This window comes from Drosophila innubila, chromosome X, assembly GCF_004354385.1.
Source record: "Drosophila innubila isolate TH190305 chromosome X, UK_Dinn_1.0, whole genome shotgun sequence".
Classification (NCBI taxonomy): Eukaryota; Metazoa; Arthropoda; class Insecta; order Diptera; family Drosophilidae; genus Drosophila; species Drosophila innubila.
Genome location: NC_047626.1, coordinates 24,739,354 through 24,767,160, shown reverse-complemented (window position 1 = coordinate 24,767,160; position 27,807 = coordinate 24,739,354). Strand labels below are relative to the sequence as shown.

At 36.1% G+C, this 27,807-nt stretch overlaps 1 protein-coding gene across 1 annotated transcript in view; it reads left to right on the top strand.

Moving 5' to 3' along the window:
• LOC117793941 (CAR1 transcription factor) overlaps window positions 1-27,807 on the top strand; it is a 49,416-nt gene that overhangs the window by 8,927 nt on the left and 12,682 nt on the right. The window contains exons 2-4 of the mRNA XM_034634400.1: window positions 10,806-11,195; window positions 21,623-23,737; window positions 25,183-25,187. Of these exons, the coding sequence (XP_034490291.1) occupies window positions 10,806-11,195; window positions 21,623-23,736 (2,504 nt within the window). The 3' untranslated portion in view covers window position 23,737; window positions 25,183-25,187. The remainder of the gene's footprint in view (window positions 1-10,805; window positions 11,196-21,622; window positions 23,738-25,182; window positions 25,188-27,807) is intronic.

Sequence of the window (27,807 nt, the reverse complement as noted above, 5' to 3'; positions counted from 1 at the left end):
ATACTATGTACATCTGCAAATACAGATACAGATAGAAAGATACTTCTTATGGTGTTTACTGCGACAATTCTCTCATTTATCTATCTATCTGTCTGGCTGCCTGTCTGTCTATTTCTTTTGTTTGTTGTTTATTTTTATAAATTGTTCGCTCATTTGTATTACTTTGATTACTTTTGCACATTTGCCTATTTTCCACGTTTGTCGTTTGCCCGTTTGTGCACAAATAAATCATTGCGGCTGCGGTTTGTATTATGTGCTCAAAATAATATACCCCCATGTCTCTGAAAATACCTAAATAAATTCAAACTTTGTATATACATTGAAATCTCGACACTAAAGGAAAATATAAACTAAATATGCTATCAGCGAGAGTGCTAGACTGTCGGTTGCCCTGTAATGATCATTATACAAATAACATCTTCAGAGACTAACATACCAAGTTTCGGGATGATCTACTAAAAACTATCTCTACAATTTTTTTTCCTTTTATTAAAATACTTATGTACATAACAAAACTTTAGAAAAATATATAATTATTTAAAATGTCTTTTAAATAAATAAAACAGTATTGATACACTTAGATTATACAAATTACATCTTCAGATACTCACATACTAAAATTCGGGACTGTCTACCAGAACTTGAAAATGTTTTCTTTTGTTAACAAACTCACGTACCGAACTTTTTAATTTAAAATAAACCTGTTGCAAAGTACTTTAAGCACATATACCAAATTGTATAGCTCTAGCTCATATGGCCCGCTAATTCACATAGATCAATTAATAAAGTACAGGGTATATGTCTAAAAACGAATGGCAGCAGCAGAAAGAAATAAACACGTCAGCAATAGGAAGAGCAATATTTAATGGCAGTATTTATGTATGTATTATAATACTTATTGTATATTATTATAATAATAATTATATATAGTATTGATGATATAGTATAGTGTGTATCATAAAGAATTTTTGCGTACATTTTGTATGAATGAATATGAAATTTTGGCACTCGAAACCAAAATGCCAAACGTATCAAAACAAAATACGTTGATAAACACTAAACACTAAGACACAAGAATAAAATGAAATTCACACAAAAGCAAAGCATGAAATGATTTTGTCATGAGCACAAATCAAAACAACATTTCTTACGTAGAAGTCGGCATCTGTGTGTCCACGCCACCTGAGAAATAATCTCGTATATTGCCGTGGGCGTCACAATTGAGATACAGGTACCCATACATTTACATACACATACACTACAATTAAAGATATAGATACATAGATTGTTATATAGGTCGATGTATAGAGAATCGATGTAACTGGGTCTTGGGCCAAGAACTGGGCCCCGTTATTCGAGTTACTTGAGATGTTCATCAGCCACGTTAATTGCATTTGTGTGTGCAACCAACGGACTGGAAATGGAAATGGAGCAAACAACAACTCACAATTCTTGGCAAACATTTTTATTTCTTTTTTTAATTTTTCGCAAGAGAGTAGAGTTAATTTGATTCAAAGCACTTGCCATAATTGAGCAATAGATGAACTCGTTAGATAAGTTAAATGATTCAACAAGGTTTCAGGCTACAGACATATACCATCCAAGTTATTAACTTATTACTATAATAATTATAATAACTGTACAAACTCTTACGAAATGATGTTGCCGGACTGTTACGTTAGCGTTCAATAAACTTCTGATGAGCTAATTAAATATAACCAGACTTCAATTTAACGCTCTGATAGCTCAAATGCTCATTTACTCGTACTTAAGTTAATAATTTCATCGCAACTGTTATAGTCCGTTTCAGATAAATTTTATATGGGTCAAATATTATGTACACAGATCAACAAGGAGAACATATATTTTCTTATGGAACTCTCAATTCGAGTGAGAATCTTCAATGTTATTTTCTTATTGGAAATTGTTGATTTTCCATCAGCTTGTGTTGACAGCGGAGTGTACTCATACAAATAAATAATAATATATTCAAATTTTACTCATCATTTTTTTTTGTTTAAATGTCACAAATGAAATGTCAACAGCGTGGGGATTTCTGACAGGCAGCACGCGGTCGGGCACGGCCTACTGAACGTAGCACGCAAATTCATATATTCCGAGACGTTATAAAAATACATTTCAATCACATACCAATTTTCTAAAACAATCAAAAACGAAAACAAAAAAAAAACTACGCCTTCAATTAGATACTTTTTTTTTGAATACATATATATATATATATATAAAAACTCATATGATAAAATGGGCATGTCTTTCTGTATCATCGCATGGATCTCAAAAACATTTAGGGCTAAAGTCAATCATGTTGGTATGTATTACTTTTTCTATTTATACGCATATACAGGGTATGGACTAGTCATTCAAAGCCGCCACTTTTACTTTTTTCTTGTTTATTTCTGCAATGTAGTTTTTTGTTTTTCTTCTGTTTTTTTTTTTTTTTTTTTTTGGTTCTGCTTGGTATTGTGTAAACACAACGTCTCATAATGTTTCCAATTAATAACAATTGTGAATGATATGCGGAATATTTGCCACTTCTTCAAGTGCCAACAAGTTGGCCCGATTCACGGCTACGCCCACGCCCACGCCCACTCATATTGCCAATGACGCAGGCCATTTAACCAAAAGTTGCCTAATTTATCCATATTTTCACCTCATTAGTACAACTGCTTTCAGTCATTATTGATTTTCGACGACAAAATCGAAAAGGTCGTAATACTGATAAACCGTAAAGCAGGGACTTCTAATATCCTTATAGATTGTGATCTGTTAGTTTTCGCTTTTCATTATTTGTATCGAAGTGACTATATGATTGTTGATCATAAATAGCACACGCATCTAAATTCCCTTTGATACTTGTGGTAATTCCCCAACGGATTCTACGCAAAGTGATTTGAGCAAGTCGGCGAAATATCGATTAAGCTTTTCGGAATTGATTGAATCATCATTATTGAGCTTGTTTGTTTCATGTTTTCCATAAATAGTTTGTATTAATAATATCAATTTATAGTGTTGTAAAATGATTGATAAGCTATATATATTTCACTCATACAAACAAACGAAAGTGTAAATTAGTACGAGCTTAGATAAAACAATTTGACTCCATGAGCATTAGAATCATATTGCTAATTGTCAGTGCTGTAAAACATCCGTTTTATTAAACTGTTATAAGCATCCGATTAAATACGAGTTAGGCAAATTTGTCTTATACAACACATTTAATTGTCTTTACTAATTTTCAGTGTTGTAAGACTTTTGTATATTTAAACTTTTCTGTACATTTGACCGATCTCTCTACGAGCCAAGCTAATTTAAATATCACACATATTGAATTCACAGCACGTATTCGCAGTGTTGTAGAACGTCTGCACAGTAATTCATTTAACAATAACTGATATCAATGACATGTGCCTTGAGCGTATTTATTATAAAACCTGCTGACAAATCCATTTCCATGGCAATATCAATCCAAAAAAAAAAGAATATGAAAAAAATATGCTTCTGTTGTTGTTTCGCTGTTGGCTTTCCATTAGTCGACAAGTTATCAAAACTTTGCCGCGCGATAAGCGTCGATTCCCACGCATGAGAATGCACTGTGGGCCAACCTAGCACAACTTCCGTGCTGATCCCTTTCATGAAGGTGATCTGATATCAGCTGTAGCGGCAGCTGGAAACAGAGATTGTGCGGTGGGAAAGGGGGAGGGGAGGACGCTATCGCACATTGCGCATACGCCATGTGCTCAATGTCGTCATAGGAAGTGATTTGTTTATCGATTTGCTACAACAACAATGCAATTGTGAACGTTGTTCAAGCGCGCGCTTGATTGAAGCGCCTTCCTCCATCCCGCTCCCACTTCCACTTCCACTCCCAACCCCTTTACAGCAACAACATCCCCAAAGTCAAAATACACACTCACACACACTCGATTCATGCTCTTTTTCTCTTTTATTTTATTTTGTTTTGTCTTGTTTAATTGTAATCAGAAAATGGTACGTGAAATCAGAATTTACTCGTATATAATATATGTATGCATGATCATATATATGCATGTGTATGTATATCTATGCTTTGGGGTTGGGGAGTGAATGGGGATTTGGGGCTTGGGATTTGAGGTCTGGGGCGGGGCAGCCAGTCGAGCATTAAATATATAATTGGCTGACTAGCGTCATCGCAATCAAGTTGCGTGAGCTTCTTCCTTCAAATAGTGATTAGCAGCTGCTTGGCCCGGTTAATCACGTCAGCATACAATCCCTCCCACACCTCCTTCTCCCACATGTACACACATACATAAATAAATCAAATCCAGTATAAATCGCAAGTCGAAAAGACGCTGCACGTAATGTTAGAGAAACTCTTCCTGTATGATTTTTTACATGACTCTAATTTCATTTGCTGTGGCCGCAATACAAAGCCAACTCGCACTGTCAATCTGTCTGTCTGTCTGTCTGTCCGTCTGCCTGTCTGTCTATTTATCTATCTGTCTGTCAGTCGTTGTCGTTTGCTGTGACTCTGGGGCACGTAATTGAATGCGAATGGCTTAATTTTCAGTGGATTTATTTTTATGGCCTGCCAACAATTATACAATACATTAAAATGGCATTTAAATTTCCGGTTCTAAGCAATCGGTAAAGTTATTACAATTATTTCCTAAGCTAAATTTAACGCACAGAATGAACGCCACCCGATTTAGATAGTATATATAATCGACAGCAAACAAATTCTTTAAGTAATTCATAAGATTTATGTTCCCATAAAAATACTTGTATTCACATTCCACGTGTGTTTTAAGGCTTGCGCTTGAACTGCCTAAACAAGTTTGAAGTTCAGCACCCCTAGATAAGAAATATGTTTGTATGTATATGTATAAGTATGTATATGGCATAAGAAAGGCATTAAACCCATTTCGTCTAGTCCCCCAACACAAATACTTAGTAGAAACTCGTTTAAGGTTCAACCGAAATACGCGCCAGATTCTTAAATACCTTTCTCAATTCGACAGCTCAACGTCCAAATTAAAGATTCGCAAGTCAGACTCGCTCTATAAAACTGTTTGTGAAGTCATGCCGTCAAACTGTTCGTCGAAACTTCCACATTTCCACCAGTTTGCAATCTATGTATAAAACTGTTTATTTTATATTATTCTCATAATTTTGTTGAATCAATCTTGCAATAAATAAACATTTTCTACCGCACTGAATTAAAAAACAAGTGGGCGGTCAAGGTCGAGCGCGCTCGACAGTAGAATACCCTGTGCCCAGGTACTCTGTACTGGAAGTTGATTTTCGACCAATTGTTCCTATGGCAGCTATATGATATATAAATCCGAGTTAAACCAAATTTGGTCAGAATGTACAAAACCAACTTAAATGCATATTCTAACAGTTTGGTTAAGATATCTCAAAAACCAAAAAACTTTTTCATACTAAGACTTAATTTTTGATTGAGCGTCTCCATGGCAGCTATATGATATAGTGGACCGATTTTACACAAACTTGGTCAGGATGTATAATACCAGTCCAGATGCATATTCTATTAGTTTAGCTCTGATATCTCAACAAACAAAAAACTTCAATGGGCTCAGGGTATAAAAATATCTTGCTTGGAAAAGCAGATATTTTTTAATTTATCTCAGATGAATATGTTGTACAGCTTATAAATAAGACCAAGTGCAAAATTACAGGGTATTTGAAGCTATTTGCACGTTGTCACAAATTGTCCTTGAAAGACATTTTCTTTAAGCTGTTTTAAAGGGTGACTATCGCTAGGGAGGGGGAATAAAACATGCGCGCATGCGCTCATCATTATCATCATCGTTATGATCATCATAACGAGCATTGTTGTATTTTTGTATACGATTTTGTGTTGCCATGCGAGAAATTGCCACGTTTTTTGCTCAATTTTCTGTTTCTCCTTTTTGTGGGCTCTTCCCTTAATGATCTCCTTTGTTGGCTTTGCTTCACTTCAGCTCAGACTCCCTGCTAGCCCCCACTTTTTCTTCTTCTCCTTCTTCTTCTGCCTTGTGTTTTTCTTGTTGTAATTCGAGCGCTTGGTTCGATGGCTTCGCTTCGTCTGTGTCTTCGTGGAATTCATTCAACTTTGGTCACGCACACATGCATACTCGCACACACACACATATAAACAGTGCGAGTCACCGTCTATGGGAACTTATGAATGATGCCAATGATCATTAGTTTGCCAGTCATCGTAATGATCATCTTGATGATGTTTGTTTGTGTGTTGGTTTTGTTGCCACAAATAGAAACACGCGCCTCATCGCATCACATTGCAATGCATTTCCGTTTTGGCAACGCCAATTGCCCATCAGGGTTGCCCTCTCTTTCACTCTTTATTTCTCTGCACATTTAGAAAGATATCTATCTGTATCTGTACCAGAGAGCTGCATTGGGTATGTTCGAGTATGATCGAACATGTGTGCAGAAAATTCAACCAAATCAACTCAGCCACTCGGGCGCAGCGTGTTCGATCAGGTTCCGCGCGTCTCTGTTTACGATCGAGTATCGAGCGTGATTGTTTGTTTACGAACTACTCAACCGGATTGAGGTTCGTTTGTGACGAAACCCAAAGCCACGTTTTGGTTTGGGTATGCTGCGAACTTGGGTAGGTATGGGTATGGGTGTGAAAACATGTGTCGGTTTTGGGTATCTAAATGGGTATGGGTATGGGTATGCGAATGAGTGTCGGCGTTTGGGTATGCAATCAGGTATGGGTATGGGTATGAGCATGGGTATCGGTTTTGGGTATCTAAATGGGTATGGGTATGGGTATGAGCTTGAGTGCCTGTGCTTAACAAGAGTGCGACAGAGCGCGCAATAGCGAGCACGCGCGGCGTTTACTTTTACACTAAAATGTGTATGTGAAAGAAATAGTATGTATTGTACAGGTCTAAGAAAAGATAAAATTTTACTTTTGCTTGAATAAGTATAACTTTTAGGATTAGGTAAATAAAATTTACAACTATAGTTTAGTCAATAATTTTAAATAAACCTTAAAATTAACTTCTAGAAATAAGTTAATAATAATTAGTTTTCTTCGTTTAATTTACTTAAAAAATGCAGTCAGTAAAATACTTTAAGCATAAGTTCATTTTAAAATATTTATTAATAATAACACGTTTTTTTTTTATTATTTTCAAAATAAAGCAATTCATATATTTTCAATTATTATTTCTTTGTCATAAATTTATTTTGCCATTCAATAATAATTTTAATACCAACTAACTAACAAGAGTACAAAAAAAAAACACACGCGTATGTATTCGCTTGCAAGCCTGCATAACCAAACGCAGGCAACCATGCGCACGGCCATACTCATACCCATACCCATACCCATTTAGATACCCAAAACCAATACCCATGCTCATACCCATACCCATACCTGATTGCATACCCAAACGCCGACACTCATTCGCATACCCATACCCATACCCATTTAGATACCCAAAACCGCTACCCTTGCTCATACCCATACCCATACCTGATCGTTTGAACAAAATGAGTAAGCATCAAATCAAGTCAGCCTGCCGGTTCGGTCAATGCTCGTGGTCGAACAAAAACAAACAAACACAAACGGTCATGAACACAAACTGGCAATGTGTTCGAACTGAGCGAACGAACCGAGCGCTCAGTTCGAACGGTCCGCTCCTGTCGCTTAACCAAAGCAAAAAAATCATAACGGGTTCGAGTCAATGTTTGAGTATGATCGAACATTTCATACCCGTTGCAGTTCTCTGATCTGTACCTCTATCATACGATAGATTTCAACGAACTCACACTTATATCATAATAAAAATGATGACACATTTTAATAGCTGATTTTGCATTGATTTTGAATATAAAACAGTTTTTTTTTCTTTGAAAACTCGCTTTTCACTGTTTTTGTAATACCCTAACAGATGTAGGGAATTCTAAAATAAACAATCTCTATATCATCCATGCTCTAAAAACCGAAAGAAAAAAAGACTAAGAATAAAATTTTGTGGATAAAAGAGAAACTAAAACTGTGAAAATCAAATAATAAAGTCATTCAGAGTACAAAAATTTTGAAAAATCGAACTTCCTAACCTTGACAAAATTTTCTTTTTTATTGTAAAGATACAGGCATGTTCTTAATTAAATGGCAATTAAATGATATTATTTGCAATACTTAATAATAATGTTCCTAATAATTTAAATACTATATGTTCGAAAAAGGAAATTCCTATTGTTTCCAAATTCAAGTGTTATCAAAATCTGTACAGGGCCTTTCTTCAATGCCAATTTTTACGCCATGAACAAACATATTTTCAGAACTGGCAAGAGATTTTTAAAGCAGCCTGTGAAGTTGACAGCTCTTGAAGCTTTCTAAATGAACTGAGTGAACGTTTAAGAATGATACATTTTTAAGTAGGTAACACATTAGACAGAGTATTGGAATGGCAGTGTGACCAGCTGCCAAGATGTTTTTATTGCTTTTAAGCCACTACGCAATTCCCATTCAGGCAGCAAACCGAATCGGTTCAATTCGATTTGATACAATTCGATGTGATGTGATGCCATTCGCTGTGATCGGTCGTCGCCGTCATTTCTTTCATAAATCACGGCCGATAAGTGCCGGCCGGAGCGAGCTATCGATTGGAGTGTAGTGGGGAGACGCGAAGGGCAGGTGGTATTGCTTTGAATTTCAATTTGAATAGACATTTTTTGGGTTCGCCAAAAATTACGCTACAATTTCAAAGTATCTTTCACATTTGCAAAATAAAATCAAATAAATATAAGGAGAAGATTCCCAGGTGAAGTGGCGGACTAGGCGTGGTGGGTGGGGTAAACACACAGCCACACACCAACACACACACACACACACACCAGCAGAGAGTCGCATGGAGCGGCGCTAGGCACGAGCTGGTACCTGTTTATTGTAGTCGTGTTTTGCTTGCTTTTTTCTTGTATTTATTTTAATTTTGAATTTTCGGTTCTTTTTTTATTTTATTTCTGTTTCATTTGGTCATTTTGTTTTTGTTTTTATTATTATTATTATTATTTGTATTTATTTCTTGTCTGTTTTTGTTTATTAAACGTGCGTTTTTGTTTGCTATGTGCCGTTATTCGCGCATTTCTAAGCAGCAATAGTCATAAACAAATTGCAGAAATTCCAATGAAGTGAAAGCAACAAAATAACACTAACAAAAACAACAACAACAACAAAGCTTCGAATTTATTGTTGTGGGCGTGGCTCGCATCCGGGCCCCAAAATGATGAGCTCCAAATTTATGTACTTGCCAGAAAATGTTAAGGCTATTTTTGGCATGTAGCATGCAACTCAATTGAATGTCCATACCAGAAAAGCAACAGCAACAATCTATAAAAATACAATTAAAAATACTCGATTCGAGTATTTATTTTTAGAAACTTTAACAATTTGTTTTTTGCCTTTAGTAGATTATTCAAAAATAATTTCGACTTAACACAGCTGTTGCATTTTACCGGAATAGGGGTGTATTATATCACTTAAATATTCAATTTTATCTGTTTTTTTGTGAATATTTTGGCTTGTCTTCTATTATGAAAACATTCGATGTCGTACATTGTGATATTTACAAATACATTCTTCACACAAAAATCCATTTATGATATTTATATTGCATTACAATTTAATGGAAAAGATCAAGGGGATCTAAAAGTTTAATTTGTGGAAATGTATATAATATTTTGATCTTTTTGAAAACATTATATCTGTAAAGAGGAAAATAATTATTTCTGATAAATGAGAAATTTGCAACTTTTATTTTTAAGTAATTTTTTTTGAATATATTTTTGAAAGCTTTTAGAATGCTTAGTTCATGACTAATTACTAACCTTATATCAATTGATACTGGACTCTATACCCATGAGATCGTGATTTCCTTAAATTCCACCAAATTTTGTATGGATTGAAAATATTAAGTGTGACGATTTTTTTTTTTTTTGCGAAAGTCGTGGTTGTGACGTGCAAGTTCATTCATGCAGTGACATGATATTTACAGTTTGTAACTGACAACTGCACACGTAGGTTAAGCCACCAACACACGGCAACAATGTGTGGCGTCATTGTCGAAGGAGGCATGTGCAACGCGTGCTACCCCAAGCTGAAATCATTGCGCATTGGACTTGCCCAAGTGTCTTGGCTTTGGCCCAGATCCCCTTTGACGCCCACTGCTCCTTTTGCCCGAAAACCCCACAGACAACAAGCTGTTCACATACGTAGTTATCAAGCAGACTGTTGCTGTTGTTGTTGTTGTTCTTGTTTTTATTGTCGTTGTTTTGGTGACTCACTGTGTCGTCATCGATAGCCGAGAGCGCAATATGAATCGCAGCGTAGCAGTCACGATTGAATATTATGAGTACAAGTATTATTCGTACTGGGTTTTGTACTTCCCTCTTCTTCTTCTGTATTCGCTCTTCTCTTCTTTGCCTGCTTGTTGCCCGGTTTTTTTTTTTTTTTATTTGTATTTGTATTTGTATTTTATTTTATTGTTTATATCGCGCTCGTCGCTAATCGCGCCGTTTAGTTTGAACTGAACTGCAAATGCAGGCGGGCGTGAATATATCGCGAGTATTGAGAAAGGCATTGAAAACTAAACAATTTATCCAGATTTTATTTGAGTTTGAACCAATATTTATGTCTACAGCATGCATTTGTATCTTGAAGATTTGTGGCAAGTGCAACTGCAGAAGATTTGTAAGTGCCACAAGCAACCATAAGAATAACAACAATTAAATTAATAACAATCTCTTTCTTTTTTGTTTTTTAGATGACAAAATGCAGCGCTGCAACAATAATAACAACAATAATCATAATAACAACGGCAACAGTGGCAGCAACAACAGCAAACGTTGCACACAGAAATATGCCAATGGCAACATAGCAACAACAGCAAATGCAACTGCAACAACAGCTGCCACAGCAACAATTGCTAACAGCTATCAACAAAATAATAACAGCAACAACAGCAACAACAGCAACAACAAGAGCAATGCAACACGCAAAGCGCGCTACAACCACAGCAACAACAACAACAGCAACAACATGAAGCGGCAGGATGGCAATGCCACCGCTGCTTACAACATGCAACAAAAGCGATCAAATGTTGCCGGCTCTGATGCGACCTGGCATCGTTTTGTCACTTCTTCATGCATCGAAGGTGAGTGCAATAGCAACAGCAAACACAACAACAACAACACTTTAAACGCTGATTCACAATTTAGCGCTCATAAAATTTCAAGCAATTCCAACCATTCACACAATGAATCATTCTTCAGTCACACTTACACTCACCACACACTCAAAAACGTCATCGTCACATTTCTCCAAACGTATCTTAATCAGAGCTATTTTTTTTTTTTGGCCAACTGGCGTTCAGAAATAAATACACTCACAAACTCACAGGCAGACAGGCGGATACTTTTTGAGTCGACCCACATTTAATGTCTGTCGTACCCTGAAAGAGTACCCGTTAGCTACTTTTTTTCGAGTATACACTCACTTTAAGACATTCAGCCAATTTGAAACTTCCTTCAACAGATCACAGTGGCGTCTACAGTTATGTGTGCACTGGATAATAGATCTGTGAGTTGATCAACATTCTTATCTTTGTGTGGAATGGTTATAATTCACGAATGAAGCGAATGATCAGATAATAAGCTAAACAAAACCTTAAACTAAAACCAATTAGAGAGTGTGCTAGACTTACAGATACCCTGTAGTGCCACAACAGGCTCTAGAATTTTTAAAATTTACGAATGAAACGAATTAATTTTATTTTAGCGAGTGTGCTCGACTTTAAGGCTACCCAGTACTTTTCCAAACTGCTTTCTACATGACATGACAATCAAGTCTAATTGAAACGACTAACTTAAAAAAAATCTAAAGTTCTTAAATAAATAAAAATCTAAACTCTAATTATATATAGTCTGCTCGACTCACAGTTCCGCTTTAAAATATTTGGAATTATCCAAATGTTATCTTTAGAAAGTATGAAGAAAACTTTTTAAGAAAATGTGCTTGATTTTCAGAAGTATCTTGAACCGTACGTAACTCAATCATATGCTATTTATTGGGTATCATAAAAGAATATGAAAAATTAAAGACGCAGTTTCGTTAACAAGCACAATCATTTTACAACTACATATTTGTTTTGGTATACAACTTTATCTATATCTATATTTAAAAGTGGCGCTATCTGGCGGCCATAGGATTGATTTTGAAAAGGGCACTTCAAGCTGCCCGCTTAAATGGGTTATGGTTAAGTACTAAATAAATGGTATCGATAGGTAGCGACAGTGTTTGAGAATATTTAATTAAAATACAAGATGGTATGGGGATTTCATTTTGTGGTGTTTCATGACGATAAGACGAGGATAAGGGAAACGATCGATTTGTTAATAATAAATATAGGAAGTACCTATTTAAATAGTGCTATGGGGGTACATAACCTTATGCGGGTCTCTCTTTCTCGCTTTCTTCGCTGATTTGCACAACTATTTTAAGACCTCGGTATTTCAATTGCACTCTAGACTCATGAATAAGAAAATTGCAGGAAATCTTCGCTTAAGCTGATCGCCACAACCTTTATAAAATTCGTGAGACACACTCAAACACACACACGCACACACACACATCTACCTACCTCACATAGAGCGGGTCGATTATGTCAAGAGGCACTTTGCTTCTTGTTATACTTTCGGTTTCAACTAAGCTTCAAGGGAAGGGGATTAACTACTAGGGAGACACAGCGGGGAGAAATAATCAATTAAAATTCAGTCCGAAAGAAGAAGGAAAAAGAATTGCAAAAGAAGATCAGCGCGACCATTAAAAAATTAAAATACTTCATTAGCTAAACAAATAAACAAAAGGCGTGATGAGAAAGCTTCCCAAAAAAACCAACAAATAAAACCAATTCAATAAAGAAACATTAAAAAATCTCACAAATTTGGCAATTGAAACGTTTGAGTTCAAATTTAATTTAAACAATGGCAGACAGAGAGAGATAAAGACTGAAGTGGAGAGATATATGTAGAGATGTGATAAGACTTAGATTACGGCTGACATCAGCTGAAACCCCAAACAGATGGGCTTACTTGATTATTAAATGATATTAAAATTTATAGATTTATAAAGGAACAACTGTCAGAGTCGAAACTACCAGTTATGAGTCAACTCTAATTCCATACTATTCCGAAACGAATATTTGGGAAAATTCATAATTAAGATTTTCGCCTGAAAAATAAGAACTTTCGTCTTAAAAATTCTTCAATATGCAAAAATTCTTTAAAAATCACAAAAAACGTTAGGCTTTCAAGATTTCTTATTTTAGTATTCTTATGCATATATTTTTTTCTCTGAAAGTGTATTCAATCTTCGACACACATCGCACTGTAGCTATTCTTGTGTTTTTGTTTTTACCAAAAACTTTCCAGTATTATTTGTAATGCGCTGTTATATGCGAGTATTTTAGCATTTATTTATAGCAATGTCAACAACAACCACAAGAACAACAATAACAATAAGAAATTAAGACGCAATACTCGTAGAATCAGCTGATTAGCATTGAGATCTCTCAGTCTTCCCAGTGCGCTTCGTTTGCATTCCCCTTGCCCCCCCACCGCGTTCTCAATGTTGTTCTGTTGTGGTATCTGAAAAGTAAAATAAAAAAAAAACCGCTTAAACGCCTCAACTGATAGCCAAGTCAACAATCAGTTTATAGATTTGCCCCCAGCGCCAGTTCCAAGCAGGAGCATTACATAAGTTGTTCGTTTTGTCATTGATTAGCACTTGGAGCAAGTTAATATACATAAACACATGTATACACACATAGATTTCCATCTTTGAACAACTTGGAAAATTCTCAGGTGAGCTGTAAAATTTGCTGGCAAATGTTAAATAATTTGTGTGTTAACAATCGAAAGGGAAAACATGCTTTTAATTAGAACATGTTGCATGGTGTCTTAAAGTGTCTTCTGATCGTGCCACACGCCATTTGCGACTTGAGCAATCAAAGCAGACTAATTGCAATCAATGCAATTTTATTTATAATTCTCAAACGGTTAAAGCGTCAGTCTGATGATAAGACAGTGATGATTAAGGTATGTAATTAGTAATTGTGTGGCAAGTGTTATCGCATCATTGTGAGATTCCTCTTCCGTAATGTGCGCGAGATTACTGGCGGCTGGTTTTGGCCTGGCCTTAGTTACCAATATCTAATTAACGTATTTTATAGTTCACCTTGTGCGTGTAATTGAGTCATTGCCAAGTTGGCCAAGACAAAATTGTCTGTGATGAGATTATTTATCCATTGCAGCCGCACAATTCACGCCTCGTTGCATCTTAATAAGGTTAGGCGGCGGTGGCGTTTATAAATCCCATATAAATCATATAAATATATATATATATATATATATATGTGTAAAAAGATACATTTGTATGTGTAAATCTGAGCTACAGCCTACTAGCCAACTCTTTATAATGGATACAAAAACTTGAACTCATTTTGTTACCATTTTTAGTGGCGACTCCCAGACAATGTGGAATGTGGAGTGTGGAGTGTAGAGCGGCTAACGGTGTGGCATAAAGTAACAGATACAGATACAGATACATCTACAGATACTGGTACAATGATATTGCGTCCACAATGGTCGAGCAGTCGCATTATTAACCTATTAAATGGTCGCTGGCACAGAAATCTTTCAAGTAAACACAATTCTGCTTCTCTTTTTTTTTTTATTATGCGGCCCGTCAAACGTAATTTCCTTTGATGCCACTTAAAAACGCTTGGCATAGAGCAAAGCTCTGTCTCAGACAGAGTCTTGATCTGAGATCTGAGATCTGCACTTGTGTCTGGGTCTTGTCTGTCTCGCTGTTTGCCTCTGGCTATGGCCAAGGTTAACCCGTTTGCCTTTAAGCAATAGATGTTTAACCAACATAATGATGATGAGATCGCGATCAAAGATCACACATCTGCAAATGATAATTACCTACAAATATTCATATACACGTACAAAAGTTCTTAATAGTCAAAACAATTGTAAAACGCGGAAATTTTGGAATCACAATAGAATAGTATAGTATAAAAACAAAGTATTTGTTATCTTTATGCACTTAACTGCCCTTAGGTATCTATCAGTTATCTGTCATTATCTTTAGCATGCAAAATACATGCAAAATATTATCTCCCCCGAGGCATTATCTAGATTGATAGTAATAGGGCTCTACGATGAGAATAGTGTCACATCTTCCATTACTTTGCTTTCGTGACGAACTCCAAAGATTGCGTGCAACAAAATAAACTTAAATATCGGAAACTTAAAAACATCAGTACATTTTAATACCGTATGACGAACTATATAGTAATATAACATAGGGCTACCCGTGATTTCTTTGCTAGTTACAGTCAACGATACAACGATTGTACTTGTATTTTAGTATTGTATTAAGCATTGCCAACTTTTTACGGATCGCATTTTTACGAATTGGCTATTAAATCTGACATCGTTGTCGTTGTCTTTGTTGTCGTCGTTGTCGTCGTTGTCGTCGCCTCTTGGCGCTTTGACCTCAATGGCCATTTTGCATGCATACTATTTTGTATACCCTGTATGAACATTAAGTGTCCAACAAGGCTGTCTGAAGGTGTACCCCTTAAACTAAGTATAAACGACAGGCTTAATATTATCTCACAGGGTTTCTATTTTACATATCTAAAAATCGTGAGGTTTTAAATTTCAATTGCATTACTAAATAAGAGGGTTAATATAATTATATTTCATTTATATATTCAGTTAACTGCATACAGATAGGATTCTTTAAGATATACTATATAAATATTGTACTCAAGTTGAAAAGTTTAAAATTAAGCACATTCATGCTACTTTTTTCAACAATAAAAGGTATCTGCTATTTTAGCATTTGTTTTTCTTTGGTTTTGCTTGGTCAGTTTGATTAATAAATGAAAATCAAATTCATATTAGTTAACATATCAAGCGAGCCTATTGACAAAGTGCGACACATTGTCACGTACACACGTACACACACACACACACACACTGATAGTTGCATAAACATCATCATTACCATAACCATTCCCATATTCACATGTATGAACATTAAGTCTTGTCTGTCATTTGTTTATTTTGTTTGACTTGAGTCGAACTTTTTTGGGGCCAGGTTTAAGTTTGATGTTTTCTTCATTTTGTTGTTTATTTTTTTATTTTGTATTTGATCTGTGGACTCTTCGCACAGGAAGCGACGCTTGCCATTTGGCAATGCCACTTACTTTGAAGGCCGACACGGTCCCAGCGACTTTCAGTCAGCCAAACATGTGGAAATGATGATCTTTCGTTTGTTTTATTAAAGAAAAATATGCCCATCTTTGCAAAATCAATAACTATTGTTGATTGATAGAGATGCTGAAGTTGTTCTATTCATTATCTTTAGTTGGAAGATCTTGAATACTGTTTTTGCAAGTCAAGAAATTAATTTATAACACTGTTTGGGCAGATAGTTTGTTCCATTCAAGGTGCTCTTGTCTCAATTGACAATTATCGTTCAGCGATCTTCAATCAACAGAGCAAATAAATGAGAAATCAGGCTGCTTATGCACTTCAGTAAACAGTTTCATTTAAATTTTAGACAGTTCTTACTATAGTCAATAATAGAAAATCAAGTTGTTTCGCTGATAAAGAACTGACACTTAAATTTGGGTCAAATTGTAACGTCTTCTTGACGCAATTAAATCAAAGTCCTCTTTATTTTTCTCTTCATCGTGTTGTAGCAATCAGCTTCAGGCACTAAAAAGCTACAACAACATTCGCCAACGATTTGTCATGCTTTTCTTGATTTATTTCTTAAGTTCTGTTTGTGAATTTCTTTTTTTCGGGGATAGCCGTCAGAGCTCGTAGCAACTGAAAGCTGATTAGAGGCATGGAAACGACAACAATTCCACTTGACGACTACAGACAGTCTATGGTACTCGAAGTTTTTGCTTTTGACTGTTTAACTGTTGCCAGTTGTATCAGTTGTAGGGTATCTGGGTACTATTGGCAACATCTTATCGCCACCCGGCAACTGAATTAAAAATGGATGCCTGTAAGTCCAGACAGAGCACAGAATCACTTGGAAATCAGTGAAATTTAGCAAAATTACTATAATCGATATATAATTGACAAGAATTAAATATATATTCCATAGAGATACCACAACTATATTATTATATCAATAAGTTACGTAAAGCTGTGGCGTGGGAATTAATAAATGTTGCAACCTAAATAGTGTATTTAGTATACATATAATCGAGTTGTATTTTCTTGTCGTTAATTAAAGAAACAAATATGACATTAAATATAAAAAATACAATTATATTAAATCATAGTCTAGATCATTTGCATGCATTTATTCATTTCACGACCCAGGGCACACAAAGGTTTTCATTCTGGCTACACATCAGATCGGTAGTCAGGGCATTATCAACTCCTACCTTATGATCAGCCTCAACTTACTATACATGAACTGATGGGCTATTTAAGCTAGAGTCAGCCAATTTGTTGTATAGCTTCCCTTAGAGTTAACTTATTCATTCTGTTTTTTGAGATATTAATTTTTTAATTTCTCCACCTTTTTCGAGTAAATAAATTCAGATTACAGACACAATTTTAGATTTAATTCATTTACAATTGTTCTATCGTGACATTAACCTAATATCCAACTTTTCCAGACATTTCAATAAAATTGTAAAGTACGACTTTATATAGGGTATCTCTATATCAATCACGCTCGACCTTCTTGTCTTTCTATTGTTGTTCACGCAGTAAGAGCACCAACAACAACAACAAATGCCAAATAATATAGTGCGTATATATTTATATACTATAAGTTACTTTGAGTTTATTATAATATATTTATGTGTAGACTGACGTATACACTATTTATACATAGATTATCATCGAACAGATCGTAGTGCTAGGCACAGTAGTCACATTTAATTTGCTTTTGCAATCTTATCAGGGACTTTCAATAGTTCTCACTGTCGTTTTTGTTGTTGTCGAGTTTTCGCTGGGGTTTTGTAACATTTGCCAAGTTATGCAAATGGCAATTCTATTGTAAGCTCATTTAAATGACTTTGGGGCAATCTAAATCTAGAATGACATTAATCAGATCTCGATAATATGGCATCATCCTCTTCTCTTATTTTCTCCTCTCCCCCTCTCACCTGTCGTTATCCGCAGGCCTTCAACTAATGTACTTAATAGCGATTATAGTTGAATGAAATATCCAATACATACTATAAAAATGAAATTTAAGCTTTCAGATAAATCAGATTTTCTAATACTTTTAGTTGATCAATAAATTTGAAATTAATAACAAATTTTCTTACCTAATCTTGTTCATGTTAAATTCAACTTGCACTTTTAAAGCTGTTCCCCCCAAATTGACAGCCATGTATTTCTTTTATGTTCATGTTAAACTTAACATTCACTTTAGCTTATGACTTAACTCTTCTGCATTTCTTATTATCAGTTATCAGCTACATGTTAAATAATATGGTCACGTTGTAGTGCCAGGCGTTGCCAGATATCTCGTAAACTAAGGCAAACAATTATATAGTTTTAGAACATTTACATTTTTTATAAATGCTGTCAACTTCTCGCCGACATGGCGTTGCCACATCTGGCCGAAAGCGATACTTCACCTGTCGACCAACTTGCCATGTTTGCCATGTGCTTATAAATCTCTTGAGTATAAATGTGGAACGCACCTCGCATAATTATGTTATGTTTACGTTTTAATCACATGTTTGGCAATACACAATATACAAACCATAAGTATCTGCATATATATAATTTCATATACATATATACATATATTCATACATAAATGTATGAATTTTCAAGGTTGTTGAAGATTTTGACGCGTGTTTGTGTGCTCCTCTGATAAAGCATAACACACACTCACACACACACACACACACACATTGACCTGTGCTTGCGTGTGCGTATGCATGTGAGGGTGTGTGTTCGGGTTCGGGTTCGGGTGCGGGAAGCTCGTTTATCTAATCGCTGGGCGAAACAGTTTGCCGTGTTGTATGTTTAAGTACGTGTTGCACATATGTAAACAATAATTGGTGGCTGACGCTGGGACGACGCGGCGTATGCGTGATTTAAGGTTTTGTGCGGAGAAATTTGGCTTGAAAATCGAGCCATAGCAATGATTGACTATACACAGTAAATAAATTAGAAAATTAGTACTTCCGATTCTTGAAATTTATGTTTAATATGAGTGCAAAAATGCATTACAGAACAGAATAAATCTTGGTTTATTAGAAATGTGTTCGAAAATTCTTTAAATAAATTTGCAACTTAGGTTTGACTGAATTTTGTACAGCATCAGTTTGTATAAACTTAGATCAAAATTACATAATGTTTGATGAAAATTTGCAAACTTAAAACTGCCTTTTTTACTGACTTTACATATATCCTTGCTTACAATTCTTAAGTGGTTCTTGCTTGCTAAAATACTTAAATTTTGCGACTTATTAATAATCTCGACTTTTGGCAATATCAATTTTAGTCAGAAATCAGGCTTGAAATGTAGAATTTGAAGCACAAAATACTTGAATTTTTCGCTCTGTTCATGTGTTGGTCAATTACTGATTCATGTCACGTGCAGCAGCAGCAGCAACAGAAACAATAACAACAACAACATTGCTGCCAAATAGAGCTAACAAATGTCCTTCATAGACGCAGCGTGTCAACAAACTCAGTTGATGTGTGTGTGTATCTGTGCGTGTGTGAGTGTGTGTGTGTGTCTCACTCTCTCTGCTTGTGTGTTGATTAAAGTTTACTTAGTCGATTGAGGAAATGCGTTGAGCACTTTGCCAATTGAACCAGACGTGAAATTGTCTGGGAAAAACTTTACAAATTGGCATAGCAAATAGGAAGCGCATGCAACATGCATTCAGATAGCATTGTTGTTGCGGCAACTACATATATTGTATAAATAATAACAGTGTCCGAAAGATAATAGAGATCTTGCCAGATATGAACCTGAATCTGAACTTGAACTTGTCTTCTCTCGTTTTCACAACAGCAGCTAAATAAATGTTTATCTTTATGTTTAATTTGTATATATACATATGTATATAAGTGGCATAAATCAGAGATTCCCTTGTGCCACGTGTCGGCGCATAAACAAGTTTTTTTTATATACCCCCTACCACTTACCCACCCCCCATTCTACACTTTAAAACGGCCTAAAGCGTGGATCAATTCAAGCGACAAGTTCGCTTGGCAACCACGTCTCTCCCTCTCCCTCTCTCTCTCACTCCATCTCACTCCCTCTTTCTCTCTCTCACTCGTTTTACTACGCGGAAGTCACAAATTTATTTTTAATAATTATGTTGATAATGAGTAATACTCGTATTTGTAATAAAGCTACCACTTGTCACCCCCTCTCCACCCACCGCCGACTTTGATCACCCTACCGCCGACTGAAATTTTTATTAGCCAAAAATTAAAGAAAAAAAATGAAAACAAAGCGTACACGAGCCACAAACCAAACACAATCTTCCATCTTTCAGTCATGTGTAGCTTCCGTTCGATTATCTAATAACGAACGACGCACAGATACCCAGTAAATTTATTTAATTAAAAAAAAAAATCAAAAAAAAACGCAATTGTCAATTTTAGTAGGAGTATTAAATGTAGTAGTACATATTAAACGAGCGCAAATACGCCTTCATTTGGTCTGCTAGAGGGTATTAAAGGTTGAGCAAATTTTAAAAAAAAATAAATAAACAAACGGCAAATATTTTTAAGCGTAGTACATATGACAAAAACAAAAGTCACAAGAAATGAAAAGCACGTGGCCGAGCAACGATTGCCAGCGTTCGATAAGACTTCTCGGGCATCAATAGACAGAGCATACCACTTACTCACACACACACACACACACACATGCACACATGCACACACGCATAATCGCACGCTTCGTGTTATCAGCACACGAATTAGCAACGTAAATTTACGTCAACCAAATTTACTACACCTTTAAAAGAATAAATAAATAAATAAATAATTAATTTCTCGTGAGTCAGTCAAAAGAACTAGTTCGGCAGAGATTGCATAAATAAATTTGGAATATTGAAACAGCTTTCAAACTAGTTTCAAGAAATACCGTAACAGAAGAATATATAAATAAATAACAAGAACTAGCTCATATCTGAACAGTAAAAGCATACATTAATAAATTTGCAAAATTTTTTATTGTGAACAGCAAAAATATATAAGCATGTAGTCAGAACTAGCTTACAGTTGAAATGCAATTTTCTTAAATTAAAATGCGGTAAAAATAATATAAATAATTACTTAACTAGTTACTTTTATACTTATATAACCTTACATAATTACTTTTTATAACAAGAAAAAAATAGGGATATCATTATCTTAAGTTAGATTGTTTGAAAAGTTGGTAATTTATTTATTGAAGAGTTTTATAGGCTATATAAATACAAATTAATTTTTTTTTTTCAATTTGATAAATAGTTGTTGTTATAATAAATTCTTATTTTTATGTTCATTGCAGAGAAATTTTTGAGCCATCACAATCCGGGTCATCGGAACAGCACCAGCAGCGAGGCGACCAGCGAGGACATTCACTCCAGTGACGAACACCCGAACAAGGCCAAGAATCGTTCAATCAATGGACACGGCGGCAACAACACAGCTGGCGGCAACAGCAGCAGCAACAAATCACGCTCCAAGCGGCAACAGAAGTCACAGTCCGTGAAGCAAACGGGGAACAGGACACAATTGCCGATGGCGGTGCAGGGGCAGGGGCAGGTGCAACCACTGGAGGTGCAACCAGCGATCAAAGTGAATAACAGCAGCAGCAGCAGCAGCAGCAAGTGCAAGCAGGGCAAATGGCGCAACAGCAACAACATTAGCAGCGGCAGCAACAGCAACAGCAGCAACCAAAAACGCAGCAGCAGCAACAACAACAAATCGAAGCAATCTAAATGCAACAGCAAGGCAAGTGGCAACAGCAACAACAGCAGCAGCAGCAACAACATAAACAACAATAGCAGCATCAGCAGCAGCAGCAGCAACAACGGCAAATCAATTGACAGCTATTGTGGCAGCAACAGCAGCAACTCCTCATCAGCGCTCAGTTCGCCAGGCAGCTCGCCAAACAGTGGCAGCAACAGCAGCAGTGGCAACAGCAGCTGCAACAGCAACAGCAGCATCAGTGGCATTTGCAACAGCAGCAACATCTTCATCAGTGGCTGTGGCAGCCACAACATCACTGGCAACAGCTGGCAACATAGTAAAGTCTATAGACAGAATGTGAACTTTTTGGTGCCACCATTGCGTCAATATGAACGCCTCGATCTGGATGATGTCACATTGCAGCAACAGCTGCAACGTTATCTAATCGAGCCGCATCTGTTGCGCGTCTATGGATTTCCCGTTGAGAGTGTTGTCCATGAGGGCGCCATTGAGATATTCAAGTGTCTGCCACACATGAATTTTGCCGCCGCCCATGTGATGGCCGTCACAGAGACGGCGCTAACGGTTATCAATTGTCACGATGGCTTAAACACAAGCAACTTTGAATATAGCCAGCAGTGTCAGGAGGAGGAGGAGGAGGAGGAGGGTGGTGATGCTGATGGCGAGGGTGAGGGTACAATCAACGAGATTGGTAGTGAGGAACTTGAGGCCAGTCCGGCAAGCACATCAACCGATTCGGGCAACATTTCGCCACGTTCACTGGACTCGGAATCGGGTGGCGAATGGAGCGGCAGTGAATGTGAATCGTCGCCAAGTGGCCTGGAATTATATTGCAACTATGCGCACATGGAGCGTAGCTTGGCCAAGCAATGTGTGCGTTGCAAGCATGATTTCCTTGTGGATGAGCTGAGTGGTCAGTATTTGACGCGCGAGGAGTGCAGCTATCATTGGGGCAAATATCATCGTTGCTACGATGGCAATGCCTGGGTCAGTCGCTGGACATGCTGCAATGCCAGCGATGAGTGCGATTCGGGTTGCACCCGACACGAGTTGCATGTGTGGACGGGATCCGTTGTTGGTGTCAATGGACCCTATCGCGATTTTGTCCATACACGGCCACGATCACGATCATCAAGTCAAACTGGCAATCGTCATAATCGTGGCCCACAAACAGCTGCGGTTTATGCATTGGACTGTGAGATGAGCTATACGGGACGTGGTCTGGATGTGACCAAAGTCTCACTGGTCGCACTCAATGGTCAGCTGGTTTACGAGCATTATGTGCGTCCCGATGCGGATATTGTGGATTATAATACACGCTATTCGGGCGTCACCGCCAAGGATCTCAAATCGAGCGGCGTCAAAACGCTGGCCGAGGTGCAGCGCGATCTGCTGGAACTGATCGATGCCGACACCATATTAATTGGTCACGGCCTCGACAATGATTTGCGGGCATTGCGACTCGTGCACAACACACTGATCGATACATCGATTGCGTTTCCGCATTCCAGCGGATTTCCCTATCGTCGTGCCCTGCGACATTTGACCAAAACGCATCTGAATCGGGAGATCCAGAGTGGCGATGGTGCCACCGGACACAGCAGTTTCGAGGATTCACGCGCCTGCATGGAACTGATGCTTTGGCGTGTCCGTTGCGAACTCGACTCCGATGGCAGCTGGGAGGATTAACGTCAGAGTTAATTAAAGAGGGAAATGCGGGGGGATCGAATTCAATGCGGAATTGGATTCGGAATTGGAATCGGGGAAACCGGGCAATCGGACACGGATGATGGGGGAAAATAAATCCTTGGGTCGCGGGGCCAGCAAGTACTTTTAGTCTGTAAGCCTGTTTGCTAGTTTGTAGTTTTTCAATATTTTGGAGCATGCCACACATGCGTGCGGTCAGTGGTCCGAGGTCAGAGGTCACCTGGTCCTGTTAACTGTAAACTAATCTCAGCCCATGTCCATATACTTCCGGCCCCAAACAAAACAGTAACACACACACACACACACAAAATAGAAACGAAATTAACAAAAAAAAAACTGGCTGGCGAACAAAACAATTGGACAATTGGTCAAATTTTTGGGCATTTTTGGCAGGCAGGCAGGCAGACAGGCAGGGCAGAAGAACCGCATTGCAAAACAATTGAGAAAGAGACAGAGAAAGAGAATGGAAGAAACGCCCAACAACAAAAATGACAAAATGTATGTTTATCGTTACTTACATTATGTATGTGCGATAAACCATTAAATGATATATAATTACAGTAGACACGCATACAACAACACTAAACATGCACACACACACACATCTACATATATCTATGTATATATGTATATATATGTATGTATGTATATATATGTTTATGTGTATATATGTCTATATATGTATATATACATATATTATATATTTATATTTATTTGTAAGCATGTATTTATAAAGAATTATATACACATTTTGTTTGTTTGTTTTTATTATTATTATTATTTTTTTTTTCAATTTTGTTTTCAAACCACAAGAAAAATGTACTGAAGTTTTAGCTGTGATGTTTTTTTCACTTTCTCACATATTTACAAATACAAAAGAAAACGCAAAATACAAAATACAAAAAAAAAGAGATGATGTAGATGAGAAGAAAAAAAAAAGAGTATATAAAACACATGAAATAATTAAAATACTATAGATATTAACACTTTCAAAACGAAAAATTCGACAAAACTCAATCCATTTGCTGTTTAGAATTCATTATTTCGCCCCACTGTGCGTATGACAGGCAACAACAAAATAAAAAGGAAAAAGTTAATACGAATGAAGCATCTCATATAAAAAAAAAAAAATTTTGAATTACTTTCTACACACACCTCAGCATAAAAATAAGTTTAGCTTTCCAATTATTAATGTTTTTTTTTTGTTTAGTTTTTACGACGAACGCGCCTTTATTTATTTAAATATTTAAAAATCGAACTCATGCCAATTACCTGCATCGAACTTAATGCAAAGTTCATTGAAAATTTCTTCAAGTGTATAATTTTTAACATTGGACAACATCGCATTCAACCACAACCACAACAATATCAAAAAGCAAAATAATTAATGATTATAATAATAATAAGTGTGAACATTTAAGATTTAAGCAATTGTAATGTTTATTACTAGAATTATTATGAATATTATTATTATTATTAATATTATGACTATGATATAAAATACTATTTTTTTTTTTAATTATTATTACTATTGTAATGATGTAACGATTGTTTCTAAAGCAAATGCAAAGAGAGACGAATATACATATATGTCTTATGTGTCGCAGTTCTGCTTTTTGCACAATAACAACAACAACAACATGTAGAATTGATGTTCCTAGCGCACACATACGTATTACGTATGCAAATGTATTTTTATATTGAATATCAAATATGGAAGATGCATCAGCAAATGCAAATGCAACACACACAAAAAGAAAAAAAATTATAAGAAAATAAAAAAAAAACACAAAACAAAAACAAAAACATCATCAAATGATTACGATGCAGAAAATAAATGAAACATTAATTTGTTTTCGAACGATTTAACATTTACAAAACAAGCCACAAACTTCTTTTTATTTAAAATACGGGGCAACTGGGATTATCAATGAATTATTTGTCAGTTTTCCAAAACTTTTCTGGATAGGTTTATTTTTTGTTGTTAACATAAAAAAAAAGATGACTGATGACAAAATAATTGTATTTAAGAATAGGGATGCCGAATAAACCTGATGAAATTAGATTCAAATAATTTGAGATATAACAATTTAATACTGATTTATTATATTTTTATCCAAAAATTTTCATTGAAAGGACATTAAAAACCACAAATATTAAAAGTAAACTAAAATTTTTCCAAATTTGTATATATGGTTTATCTTCTAGAAAGAGTATAAAGCTCTGGATTTCAAATGTAATTATATAAAACAGAGACGAATCTAATAAATTCGGTATTAAATCAAAAACAGAACATTCTTTATAGTACCTATTTTTTTTTAGCCTTTTGATCAGATTTGATAGACCTTATGCTGATCGATTGGAATATTGGATAAACTGCAGCTGTTACGTGACCATGCTGATGTCGCCTTCAATTCGATGATATTACCTGCAACTCAATCTGGGCCACACATCATTTTTGGGGTCAATGCGAGATGAAAGTCGCGCTGAGCAAACCACAGTAATAAACTTGACTCGTACTCGTACTCGTATTCGTATTCGTACTCGTACTCGCACCATAACAGAAGCCGAACCCAAAGCACATCTGTTATTGTAATGCCAGTTTGTTATTGTAGTTGTAATTATTGTGGTAGTTTGATTTTACAGCGCCACTGTTGCCACATGAGTCGCTTTTTATAACGCCGTATGCACAGCTGAGGGATTGAGCCAAATGTTTGCTCAACCAATTAACCAGGAAGTGTTAAAGCTGCGATGTATCGCAAAAACTTGCCAAAAATAACGACACATGCAATTATGTATGTGTGAGCTTACTAATGGTCGACTAAGAGATGCCCTGTAATACGACACAAGTTCAATTGTTACCATTTACTGAAGAAACCTGTTTATGTTAATATTATGAAAATATAAAATGAAAATATAAAAAAAATTGAAATAAAAATTATAAAAAATAATCGACAAATCGATTTTTTTGTCTTAGATTTTGTAATATTATTATTTGGAAAGTATTCGTATTTAATCAATGTTAGGATCATCATATTCATTTTGTCCTGTTTTATTTATTAAATGCGCCTATACATTAAATTCATTTGCCTAAGTGTACGGCTTTGATCAAAGTTAGAATTCATTAATAATAAAATAGATTTCAGAAAAGGGGATGTTTGTTTGTTTTTGCAGCTGAAGTAGCTTTCTTAAATTACAGGGTATCAAACAGGAGTTGGTCTTGATTTCGAGTGCATGGTTAACAGCTGGCTGAAACGTTAAATGTCTTTGTCCAGATGTTAACGCTGCAATTTGGGAACAAGTTTTGGCCTCAACTGCGTGTGTGTGTAATCTCTGTGTGTGTGTGTGTGTGTGCAGTGAAAGTAGAAAGTGATCCAGATGACGAAATTTTAAATTAGTTGGCGTTGCTCGTCGCGTTGGCTTCTGCCACTGACAGTGGGGTAAAGTCAAATTACAAAATGTCTATCCGCTATACTATACATATTTTAACAACATTATGTGATCACTTTTTTTTTGTCTTTGTTTTTAGTTTTGTAGCTTGATGTAGTTCAGTTTAGTTTAGCTAAGTCGATTTAATTTGTTGTTGTTTTTTGTTGGCGTGACAAACGTGTAAGTAACTCGTTCAAACCCCTTATAAAGATTGCATCTGCGTGTGTGAGTGTGAGAGAAGGACGGGGGTGTGGCAGAGGAAGCTGCGGTACGATTTTGTTGTGCTATCATTTGACGTATGAAGGCGATCGACTAAATATAAATTGAATGTTCGTGTTTGGCACATTTGTGCTAAAAATCGCATCGATTGTTTTTAATTGTACAATAGACATGCCCGAGAAATGTGTTTACCCATCTAGTGATAGACATGCATATATACACACATACATATGTACACACACTCACGCCATTTGATCGCTAAATTGTAATATATAGTTGCTATGTACATAGCAACAGCTACGCCCCCGCCGCCCCCTCGTTACATATATAACATCTCTGCACATTCATGTAGGAACCACACAATATTATTAAAAATCATACTGTTCAACGATTTCATAATACCCT